Genomic DNA, 12,492 nt, shown 5'->3' with positions numbered 1-12,492 from the left:
AATGTCACAGGTTTGAACTTGCGCTCATAAACTACATTAACAAGACATATTCTTTAGAAAGCTACAAAATTATATTTGGGTGAGAAATTATTATAGAAAGAACAAAATACATTTACAATAAGATCTATAATTCTTATCAAATCACCACTATTTATAGATGTTATTTATACTCATTCATAATAATGTATTTTTTTTTTTATTTTCACAAAAACTCTTTCATACTATTTGAATAGAATTCATTCATGTTATTTGAATAAGTTTTATTCATGTTATTTGAACAACACATCTTCAATTTTTTTAAAAAACCATTTTTCATATCATTTAAATAACGTTTATTTATTTATGTCATTTAAATAACACATCCTTATTTTATTTGAATAACACCTCTTTCACATAAGTCATTTTATTTATTTGATTATTAATTATTCTTACATCTCTCATTTGTGTCATGTGACTTAAGAATATTATAAATAATGACTCTTCATGTTATCATCTTATTTGAATAAGATTTCATGACATTTAAATAAGATACTTTTACATTAGCCATTTTTTTATTTAAATATTAATTGTTCTTACTTTGAATAATAGTTATTTAACAATATTTTGAATAACATTATTTAAATAACACATTTTTATATTATTTGAATAACACTTCTTATTACTTGAATATGTTATTTAAATAACATTTTTTATGATATGTGTGTCTTCATATAAATCATTTTATATATTTATTTAATAAAATTATTCTTACTTTCTGTCACTTAGCTCATTTAATTTAACAGTACATTAATTATAATGTGCATTGTCAGATTTTACATGCATTGATTCGATCATTCATCTTAATTAAGAACATAAATACTCCCTCTGTTTTTTATTATAAGTCGTTTTGGAAAAAAATTGTATTTAAATATAAGTCGCTTTACAATTCCAATGAATAATTAATGCTACTTTTCCTATTATATCCTTAAATATTTATAATTCTCTCTCCTTTCAATTATATAAATTTCTCTTCCATATGTCATTAATGAAGGATAATTTTATAAAAACCTTCATAATTTCTTATTTTCATACAACAATTATTATTTTTCTTAAACTGTGTGAAAAATCTAAAACGACTTATAATAAAAAACGGAGGGAGTATATAACAGTCACAATGATTATATATCAATTAATCAACATATTTTTTCCTATAATGTCATATTCAACATGATTCTAAGTAGAAAAGCAGTTAATGGGTTCAAAAATAATTTCATTGTTTTTTCGAATTATCGTTAATTAGATAGTATTAGAGTTTGACATAATTCATCTTTACAAAATCGATTGCTAAGGTGAGGAGTGTCCCTCTCCAACCAATGTGGGACTTTAGGATCTTCCTAATACACCCCCTCTCGCCCAACACTCTTTTTTTGGGCTTGATGCATGGATATTAACAGTGGGCGGTCCATGGTCCGATCGATAGGCTCTGATATCATATTAGAGTTTGACATAACTCATCCTTGTAAAACCGGTTGGTAAGGTGAGGAGTGTCTCTTTCCAACCAATGTGGGACTTTAGGATCTTCCTAATAGATAGTGTCACATTCATAATACAACATCATAATTCATTAACACGCGTAATATACATGTTTACGACATGATCACCAAATACTTTAGGAGGTTACACTTTTGTTGATATTTGTAAATATATAGGGTTAAGAATATTTGTATATAGAATAGTCACACATCGACAATATCATGTAATTAGCTATAATTTTTTATATATAATAAAGTCTCTGTAATACTTTTCAAAACACATGGTTTATTCAAATGTCTCATAGTCTCTCGTATTTTAACATGGTATCTAGAGCCTATTGAGATACAACCTTTCATTGTGCTTTACCTGGTTGACCCACTGTCTTTCGGTGAGAAATTTTCGGTAAATTGTATCATAACTCCGTTTTGCCATCCATACACTTCCATGACTCATTACGGCATCAATTTTCGAATTTCTCTTGTCACCACCAAACTACCGCCAAGTTAGTGCCAAGTTTATTGAAAGTATCTAATTTATATTGTGAGTCCTGTTAGTTAGGGAAACACACTCGTAGTCAATTTCCCAATCGAGTCAATAAATGAGCTTCGTCCCCTTTTGCTTTAGTTCACTCCGATGTTTGGGGTCCCTTGTGTATTGTCTCTACTCTTGAGTCTAGGTATTTTATCACCTTTATTGATGATTTTTCATATTGCATGTGGTTATTTTTAATGAAAAATAGGTCTGAATTATTTTCTATTTTTGAACAATTTGATAAAGAAATAAAAACTCAGTTTGGTGTGTCTATTCGTACCTTAAGAAGTGATAATGCTCGTGAATACTTATGCCAACAATTTCAAACTTTTATGTCCCACAATGGTATTCTCCACCAAACATCTTGCCCCCATACACCTCAACAAAACGGGGTAGCCGAACGCAAATATCGACATCTCGTAGAAACCACTCGGACCCTACTTCTCCATGGTAATGTTCCACTTCGGTTTTGGGGGGGTGTTGTGCTAACGGCAAGTTACCTTATAAATCGCATGCCCTCATCTGTCCTTAACAATAAAATCCATCATTCAATCCTTTTTCCCAAATCCCCATTTTACCCAATTCATCCCCGAGTCTTCGAGTCCACATGTTTTGTACACAATATGTCTCCTAGTCTTGATAAACTATCAGCTCGGTCACTAAAATGTGTCTTTCTTGGTTATCATTGATTCCAAAAAGGTTATCATTGTTATTCACAAACTTTACAACGATACCTCATATCGACCGATGTTACCTTCTTCGAATTTGTTCCATATTTCAAGTCCAACCAAGTAACTCGAGAACCCCTTCAGGAAAATACTCCCACACCTCTTCTGGAAATCCCATATGCCATTGTTCCCCATCGTACTAGGGAAATTGGCCCACTGGATACCCCGATTGTTGACCCCCTACTTCTCTCCCATTTCAAACATATCAACATTATCAACCAACGTTTTTCGTACTTGTCCCTGAGGTCGTACCTGTCCCTGAGGTGGTTCTTGTCCCTGAGGTCATTGCAGACTCTCCTCTGACGCTCTGACCATCACCGAAGTCGATCATGCAACCTGAGCCCGATCTTCAGAATCCACTTCGAAAAGGTATATGTCAAACAAAAAATCCATCTCCATATTATATTGATTTATGTTATCATCATCTTTCCCCTTTACAGTATACTTGTTTGTCTTCTTTGCCTTTTGTTTCTATTCCTAAAACTCCAGGTGAAGCATTATCTCACCCTGAGTAATGGCAAGCAATGATTGATAAAATGTGTGCTCTTCAAAGCAGTGGTACCTAGGAACTAGTTCCTCTACCCCCTAGAAAATCTTTAGTAAGTTATCGTTGGCTTTATACCATGAAGGTTGGTCCAGATGGTAAGATTGATCGATTTAAAGCTCGCTTGGTAGCCAATGGATAGACTCAAAATTTTGGGTTAGATTATAGTGATACCTTCTCGTCTGTAGCCAATATGGCATCTGTTAGACTTCTTCTAGCCATTCGACATTGGCCTCTTCATCAACTTGATATCAAAAATGCATTTTTACATGGTGATCTTGAAGAGGAAGTATATATGGAGCAACCACTTAGGTTTGTTGCTCAAGGGGAGTCATCGAATATGTTGTGTAGGCTACACAAGTCTCTTTATGGTCTTAAGCAATCTTCTAGAGCTTGGTTTGGCAGATTCAGCATTTAGTACAACAGTTTGGTATGATCCGTAGTGATGCTGACTATTCTGTTTTTTATCATCACTCAGCCCAAGGGTGTATTTATCTTATTGTGTATGTAGATAATAATTTCATAATTGTTAGTGATCAACAGGGAATACTCTAGTTGATACAACATCTCTCGAATCAATTTCAGATAAAAGATCTTGGTAAACTCCGTTATTTCTTGGGTATTGAGGTAGCTTAATCTAAAGATGGTTTGGTGATTTCTCTGCGGAAATACGCTATGGATATTTTGGAAGAAACAAGTTTGTTGAATGCTAAACCAGCTGATACTCTTATGGATCCAAGTGTCAAACTAGTACCCAATCAGAGGGAGCCTCTATCTGACTCAGGAAGGTATAGGAGATTAGTTGGAAAGTTGAATTATCTCACAGTCACTCGTACGAACATTTCTTTTGCAGTCAGTGTGGTGGGCCAGTTCTTAAATTCCCATTGTCATGAACACATGGATGTTGTTATCTGGATTATGAGACACATCAAATGTGCTCCAGGAAAAGGTCTAGTGTATGAAGATAAAAGACATACGTTGATAGTTAGATACTCCGATGCTGATTGGACAGAGTCACCCATTGATAAACGATCCACCTCTGGGTATTGTGTACTTGTTGGAGGAAACCTTATATCCTGGAAAAGTGAGAAACAAAACGTAGTTTTCATATCAAGCGCCGAGGCAGAGTATAGGGCCATGGCAATGGCAACATGTGAACTTATTTGGTTAAAGCAGTTGCTCAAAGAACTTCAAATTGAAGAAGCAAGACCGATGACACTTGTTTGTGATAATCAAGTTGCATTGCACATTGCTTCAAATCCAGTCTACCATGAGAGGACCAGACATATTGAGATAGACTGTCACTTTGTCAGAGAGAATATTGAATTAGGCGACATCATCCCAAACTTTGTGAACTCTAATAATCAATTGGAAAATGTGTTTACAAAAAATCCCTACAAAGTCCCTGAACTAATTATATATGTGACAAACTTGATGTTTTGGACTTATATTCTCAAGCTTGATGGAGAGTGTTGATATTAGTAAATATATAATGTTAAGAATATCTGTATACATAATAGTCTCACATCGACTATATGATGTAATTAGCTATAATCTCTATAAAATAAAGTCTTTGTAATGCTTTTCAAAACACACAGTTTATTCAAATATCTCTTAAGGTTTGTTTAGTTCAAATAAGGGAGAGGGGAGGGTAGAGATTTTAATGGAGGGGAGGGGAGGTGAGGGATTTCTTTTAATCAAATAAGTGTTTGGTTTAAACGAGGGGAGGGGAGGGCGGAAATTTTAATTAAAAATATGTTTGGTTCATGAGGGAAATGGAGATGTTTTATTAATAATGTACATTTTTATTCTTATGATCTTATATAAGTGATATGATATTCAAAAATAATCTGAAAACCAACATAAATAAACATAAAAGAGATAAAAAAAATGGAAAAAAAATCAATAATTATGATTTATATTAAGGACGGAAATTCAAAAATAATTTGAATGTGAAGAATAATTATAATAAGTTGATATAAACATTCGAGAAAAATCACATAGAAGAGAAGCAGTAACACGAAAATAAATTGAAATATTAAAATTAAATTGAGGATATTTTAGTAAATATAATAATTTTTCAAATATAAAACTCATTTTCTATCCTCCATTCCCCTCCAAATCCCCCCAATTTAGAAGGATGCAGAAAGTGTGTTTTTGAGGGATTTTGCTCCCCTTCCTAAAATTTGAACCAAACATTTAATTAAAAATTTTCCCTCCCCTCCATTCTTTCTACCCCGAACCAAACATAGTATCTCATATTTTAACAAGTTTCATCAAAAGATTAGCAATGTAAGAAAGATTTGCTAAAACAACAAATTAACGCTCCTTGTTTCTAAACTCTTCTTTAAGAACAAATTTTGGTGGATGGGTTGCTTGATCAAATCACTAAACTGCTTGTTGGAATGTATGATAAAAAAACATTTTAAAAACTTTAACTTTAATATCTCTTAAAAAAATAGAAATGCATATTAGTGTATAAAATATTCCACGGTATTGAATTGTATCATCGATTAAAAAAACATCATCATACTGTATAGGAGTTAGTGTATCAATTTCAAGCAATAAAAAGATACAGATTTGTTTCTGACAAATATAAGGATACATAACGGTTACAAACTTCAAAGTCATCAGAAAAGGTGCAAACGCATATACTCTCAAAAGATTAGTACTCGAACATTCAACATATTGATCATTAATAAAATTTCCAAGGTCAGCAAATACTTGTCATCTCATCCAGCAACTTTTTTTGTTAAAGTTCTTCCAGTTGGAATCTGTTGGGCGGACCTGAGCAAGATGTTTCCAGATTCAGAATTCCAATTAACTCCAGCTTTCATTGGAGGTGGACGGGTTTGACTCAAGGAATGTCTTCGAGTAGAAATTGACATGTTGGCAAACTTGTCGGTTGTTTCTGAAACACAACGCACGGTTCTCCCCTTGCTTAAAGAACCTGCCAACCAAAAAAGTTAAATATTGAGCTTATTTCTGGAGTATTGAAGCAACAACCTAACACGTTTTTAGTAGTGAAATGTTGCATAGGTGCTTCAGGAACTTTGGTTAAAAAACAATTATCGGGAATGAAAATCAACCACTTGAAATGATGATACATGATAAGTGGCGACTGAATGACTATTACTATAATAATTAACCACGGCATTGACAAAAGTGCTTACTAGGGCTGCCTTTTCCTGGTGGTTGATATTTTGATTGTGGAGTAGTAGTCTTCATTGATTTCTTTTCCTTAATTCCATCCTTTAGGACAGTAAAAACAAAAAAAAAATATTAGCATGGGGGTAGAGCATTAATTCATAAGCAAGATTCGATGAGAACAAGATAGAGAAAGAAGAGAACAACTTATCACCTCTTTTGCCTTCTTATCTTTAATTCCATCCTTTAGGACAGTAAGAAAAAATATATTAGCATGGGGGTAGGGCATTAGTTCATAAGCAAGATTCAATGAGAACAAGATAGAGAAAGAAGAGAGAACAACTTATCACCTCTTTTGCCATATCCAGCTTCCGTTGTACACCTGTAATAGAAATGAATGAGAACCATGTTCTATACAGTCAGTATGTGAAAGTGTGAAATAGTGTATGACAAACAAAAAAATATATTCTGCATTTATACAACCCAAAGGCCCCCCAAACAGAAAAAACATCAGCTGTAATCATTATTTCAGTTCCACGAGTTATAAATTAGCAATTTAAATAATCTACCGATGCATATTTTTCAGCTTAAATGCCAACAATTATTTCTGACAGTGAAAAATATGTTAATTAGTAAAAAAAACATGCATGCACTCAACCGATAAATGGGGAAACCAGTAAATATCACCTGGAGCTACAGAAGGATGTAATTTCATGGAAGAAAAATTATTGCCAAGTTTCGAATTAGGCATTGCACCAGAATATTTCCTGCCTTGACGATCCACTGATCCCCTTATTCCGGCTGCAAAAATAAAAGAGAGAAACAGTTAGAAGTTCAGTATTAGTATCCCCCTCCAATTGAACCATAACAAGTCAATGCAATGCAACATAAATAAAAATTACATACCAGATGGAGGAGTTCTGGTCACTGCTCTGGTGCGAAGCGATGGAGGGATGTAAAAGCAGCTCTACAAATTATTTTGAATAAACAGTCAAAACCTAGCTTACAGAAGCAGGATATAGTTTTGCATAGAGTAGATTAAAAAAAAAAAGCTAAACAAATTGAAAGTATGAACTAGTTATAGGAAAACCTTGAAGAAAGGATGTTGAAGGGCCTCTGCTGCAGCAGGTCTCTTGCAGGGATCCCATGAACAAAGTGACTACAGATATAGAAAGGAAAGAACAGAAAGGGAAAAAACACAGATCGATTAGTTGAGAAATGGAGGCCAGGACTCAACTGCTATGCAATGAATCAGAACTACTTACTTTGATAAGGTTGATTGCATCATCGCTTCTGGATGGAATCAGTACAGAGAGATCTGCAGTAGCTAGCTGTAGAAATAAATACATGGCATACAGTAATTAGCTGAAGAGTGAAGACTATACCCATCTTAGTAATATTTATTTATTACATTAATGTCCGACTGTCTGTTTAATATAGATTTAGAAATATTATTTATCCATAGCACATTAGTTTTTTTTTATTTTAAATCTTGGTATCCGGCCTTGCGACCGACTAATCCAAGAGAACCAATCCCACCGTCCACTAGCGGGGGTCACGTTTAAAGCCAGAGCAAAGCTTTGTATGGACTGGCCCAATGCAAGGGTTGTTAGCACCTAGTAGGATTCGAATTCAGGATCTTCAGAGGAGCACACTCTCAAGACCCAAAAGACCCAAGCCTCCACCACTAGACCAACCATTGGGGGTTAATATAGTACATTACTAATATAATAATGCGCTAGGTGTGACGCGCTAATTGATAATAATACTTCATTGCAGTTTTAGTCGTTCTATTTTCACACGCTCACAGAACTCGTCCCCCATTTTAAAATCACCCAGTTTTGGTCCCTCCCTCATGTCATATATGTGGACTCATAAGTTGTGAAGTGGCATTTTGTAAATGATGTGACATACAATATGATGAAGTGGAATGATCAACCCCTATTACATTGCAAGAAAATCTCTTAAAAACATTAATTTCAACTTCTGAATTAATTCATTTTTTGTAACTTAATGACATGTAAATATTTCATCCATCGCGATAATTGTACTTTGGTTGTATGACACGTCATTTGAAACATGTCAAAGCATTATTTTTAAGTCCATGAAACTGGATGGGGACCAAAACTAAGTGATTTAAAATGAAGGACTAATTCTGTGAGCGGATAAAAATAGGAAGACCAAAACTTTAATTAAGCCTAAATGATAGTATTACATAATACCATTTTAATATATCTTAATATTATTTATACATAACAAGATATTTAGCTACTTTATGAGTAAATAAATACACGACATGTGTGACATGTGACACTGGTAATTTATTTATCAAGCTTATTAATAGTAGATTAGTAGAATGCTTAATTGCCACACAAGTCACACCTAGCACAATTATAAGTTAGTGCCCTTAAAGATGAAAACTGGAAACAGAAGCCATATTCCCATCACCTCAGTCCTCTTAATGACAGAAAAGAAGTCATTTGACTCAGTAACTATACAAGGTGAATGAGCGGCTGGCTACTTAATGAAAACAGAAACCCACCACTAGAGGAAAAGAAGCTTTCTATATTCTATTTGAGATGTGTTCGAATTAAGAAAACTAACCTGTGGAAACTGATAGTTGATATCCTTAGCAAGTTTGAGTCCATCGGCCCAAGATTCAGCAGTTGGACTACCTATCACACTGCATATTTTGTAGATCTCATCTGCCTCACTGCATGTACAGAGCCATAATGGAATAGGTTTATTTTCAACCCAGCTACTATATAAGATGTTTTAGGCCAGGGTTTTAAATGTACAGATACTATGCTGTAAACTAATTACAAATTTCAACCAAATATTTGTGACAATTAATTGCAGTCAAATGTGTGAACATGGTAACTTTTTTCAGAGTAGATTGAGGTGCCATAAATTTGTGAATTCCCTAATAAATATTTCTTTCCTTTATCAAAGTAAAAGTACCATTGTGATGTTGAAGAAACAGAGAGAAAGAGATAGAAAGTGATACCTGCTACCCGGAAATAGAGGACGGAGAGTGAACAACTCAGCCATAATAGCACCCATTGCCCACATGTCTGGAAGATATAACAAAATAAATAAATGTTTGTATGGTATTCATCATCTTTACTACGAGTAGTGCCATAGTCAAGATCGTAATTTTTTATGCATAATTATTCTAAATCAACACTTACCAACTTTGGAGCTATAAAGGAAAGACTGAAGCAGGACTTCAGGGGCACGATACCTAACCATAGCACATTAATTATGTGTCATTAAATACACGACAGACATTACATTATATATCTATAAGATATAAGATAATGATGTATCCAAGTTAAAGACACATACCACCGTGTGGAGACATACTCAGTATAGGGTGGTTGTGAGCTGATCTCTCGCACTAGGCCGAAATCAGAAACTTTGATAATATTCTTGCTGACAAGCAAGTTTTCTGCAAAAAGTACCATACCTTGTATCAAACAGCAAAACTTTGCCATGCAGTATTAGAGATATGCAGAACAGTAACACCAAACACCTAGTCTATATTTTTCTCACGATATGTAAATTGAATTAAGCAGCAAGCCAAAACTAAATTAAAAAATATATATATTTTGAAAAAAGACAGTTAATGATAGAACAAACTGCTATTATTATATACCTTACATGCTAATGTAAAGTAGAATTATAAATACACTTTTGTTGCTGTTTTATCATACATACTCAACCAAGACTGTTTAAAAAAATCATGAAAAAGTACCAGGCTTTAGATCACGGTGAAAATATCCACGCTGGTGCATGTACGCAAGACCTTGGAAAACTTGAAAACACCAGTTTCTAACTTCATCCTCAGAAAACAGTTTTTCCCTTTTTTTCATTAGTTGGTAGAGGTTGCATTCCTGCATCATTCAAAATTGACCTAAAACTGTTAGTATTAGACTTCAAATCAGCCACCATTATACCGTAAAAATCAGCCACTCACCATGTACTCAAAAACAAGGTACAGAATGTCACATTCTCGAATAACTTCCTTCAGCTTCACAACATTTGAGTGATTCATTTTTCGTAATGACTGCCATAAGGGGAATTAGAGAATAAATATATGCATTAGCATAAACATGAGGAAAATAGGACTTAGGAAAAAACAGTGGGATGTGACACCTTGACTTCACTTAGGTTTACACACTCCTCCCAAGAATAATACTTTTTCTTCATTTTCTTGATTGCAACCTGTAATTTTTTGACAAATTAGAATGAAACACACCATCCAACTTCACCTAGAACACCGATATAATTCCATTTAAAGAATACTTACAACTTCACCGCTTTGCTTATTAATAGCTCTCCAGACACTCCCAAATGTTCCATCCCCAACTTCCTTAATTAATTTGTACCTTCGTTTGGGGAGGAAAGAAACAAACCTTAAACAAAGATATTCAACAATAAAAAAGGGAAACATAACAACTTCTGCAAAAGATAATCACCTCTCCATTGTTCACACAGAACCCAAAGCAGCTCTTTATTCAAAAGATAGGTAGTATTTAACTCTAGTAGACGATGCTGAGAAGGGAGTATAAAATTTTACAGATATTTGCTGGTCCAGTATATTCAACCGTCAATTCTTTGTCGTGGCAAAAAATTGGCAAAAGCAGAAACTTTCTGAGTGAAGGACTGCGTAGTCTTATTGGTTAATATTTTAATAGACCCGTGGCTTTGTAGCAGGACGCAAGAGGTAGAAATGAACAATTACTGGCGATCATAATGGTCTACCTAGGTGTAACCGAAATGATTGATTAAATCTACCAGATTAAACTCTAGCTAAAATCACTGTGACCCAACACTTAAGAACTTCAATAATAGCCACTTCATCTAAGTCTACATAGACGTTATTAAAGAAATTTCAAGCAAAAGATGTTTTGTCATCACCAATACCCATTGGGACAACGAGACAATTATTAAAAACTATAGTCTGCACAGTTTTAATGCAATTGCTTATCCAATACTAAAGATACAGGAAGTATCCATATCAAACACCAGTTTATATCTACTTCATTCCTGTAGACAAAGGAAAAGGTTGTGTTATATTTCAGTAAATTAAAGCAGATGAAGGAGATATATTTATAAAAGTGTTCCATGACAGATATCTTACCAAAGAAGTGGATTGTTCAGATGTTTAAACTGGATATTGGGTCAGCAATGCACTGTCAAAGTAACACTTGTCAAGAAACAAATCTTTTTAAGGGTTTGATCAAAAGAAGAGGAATAAATTCTTACTTGTACAATTTCCCTAAAGATGCAGCACTCCTCTCAGACAAAACAAGCATCACACAGACTGTGCTGGTCATTAAAGGTGAAAGGGCAATTAAGTACAATTGACAAAGGAAACCGGAAGAAATTCTCCAAGTATGAGGAATCGCCAGTTGAGCATTTCTTGAAATGAAAACAAACAATTCTTGTGGCAACTTGACCAGAAAAGCACTCCATCCATGTTTCGAAGAATAAATCAGGAACCTTAAGATTCAAATGCAGATCAACCTGCAAGCAAACCTTATATTAATTACATTAATAATATAGTCTCGGCAAAACCAGAAACCTCAACGAAAACTGAAAAGACGGCAAATCAAGTACATTACTAACCCTCAAAACATGTAATCAAGCCTTACAAATTCAGAAAACAATGAAAGGTACAATAAATTATCAACCCTTACAAAATGTGGCGCGAAAATCAAACACATCACAAAACGATAACCGTTCCTTGATCCACAAAAGAAAGAATCGAATTCGATAATGTAAAATTTGATTGTAATTACAAAATAACCGATTGGAAAATAACGGAATTGAAAGGAGAATAGATCTGAGAGGGAGCGTACCTGAGGATGAAGCGTAAGGGGAAGGAGGATGAAGACCGTCTCGAAGGACGGGAAGAGTTGTTCTTCTGTCTCTCTCTCCTTTACCACCAAAAAGGACCCTCTTTTCTTCGTTTTTTCTTTTCTATTTTTTGTTTTTGCGATGAAATATTTTTAGAATTTTAAG

General features: G+C 34.1%; 1 protein-coding gene across 1 annotated transcript; it reads right to left on the bottom strand.

The window, feature by feature from the left end:
• Positions 1-5,826: 5,826 nt before the first annotated feature.
• Positions 5,827-12,492, bottom strand: LOC131624478 (cyclin-dependent kinase F-4-like). Its single transcript, XM_058895419.1, has 20 exons — positions 12,330-12,492; positions 11,734-11,994; positions 11,609-11,660; positions 10,944-11,514; positions 10,775-10,853; positions 10,621-10,689; positions 10,442-10,531; positions 10,220-10,358; positions 9,811-9,913; positions 9,654-9,706; positions 9,470-9,536; positions 9,067-9,175; positions 7,728-7,793; positions 7,553-7,621; positions 7,369-7,429; positions 7,150-7,263; positions 6,813-6,844; positions 6,677-6,706; positions 6,489-6,567; positions 5,827-6,265 (listed from the first exon to the last, which is right to left on the bottom strand). The coding sequence occupies exons 4-20, from the start codon at positions 10,949-10,951 to the stop codon at positions 6,048-6,050; spliced, it is 1,386 nt and encodes a 461-aa protein (XP_058751402.1). The 5' UTR covers positions 10,952-11,514; positions 11,609-11,660; positions 11,734-11,994; positions 12,330-12,492; the 3' UTR covers positions 5,827-6,047.

Source organism: Vicia villosa, unplaced genomic scaffold, assembly GCF_029867415.1.
Source record: "Vicia villosa cultivar HV-30 ecotype Madison, WI unplaced genomic scaffold, Vvil1.0 ctg.000131F_1_1_1, whole genome shotgun sequence".
Taxonomy (NCBI): domain Eukaryota; kingdom Viridiplantae; phylum Streptophyta; class Magnoliopsida; order Fabales; family Fabaceae; genus Vicia; species Vicia villosa.
The sequence above is the reverse complement of the archived record's forward strand: the minus strand, read 5'-3'. Positions and strand labels throughout refer to the sequence as shown.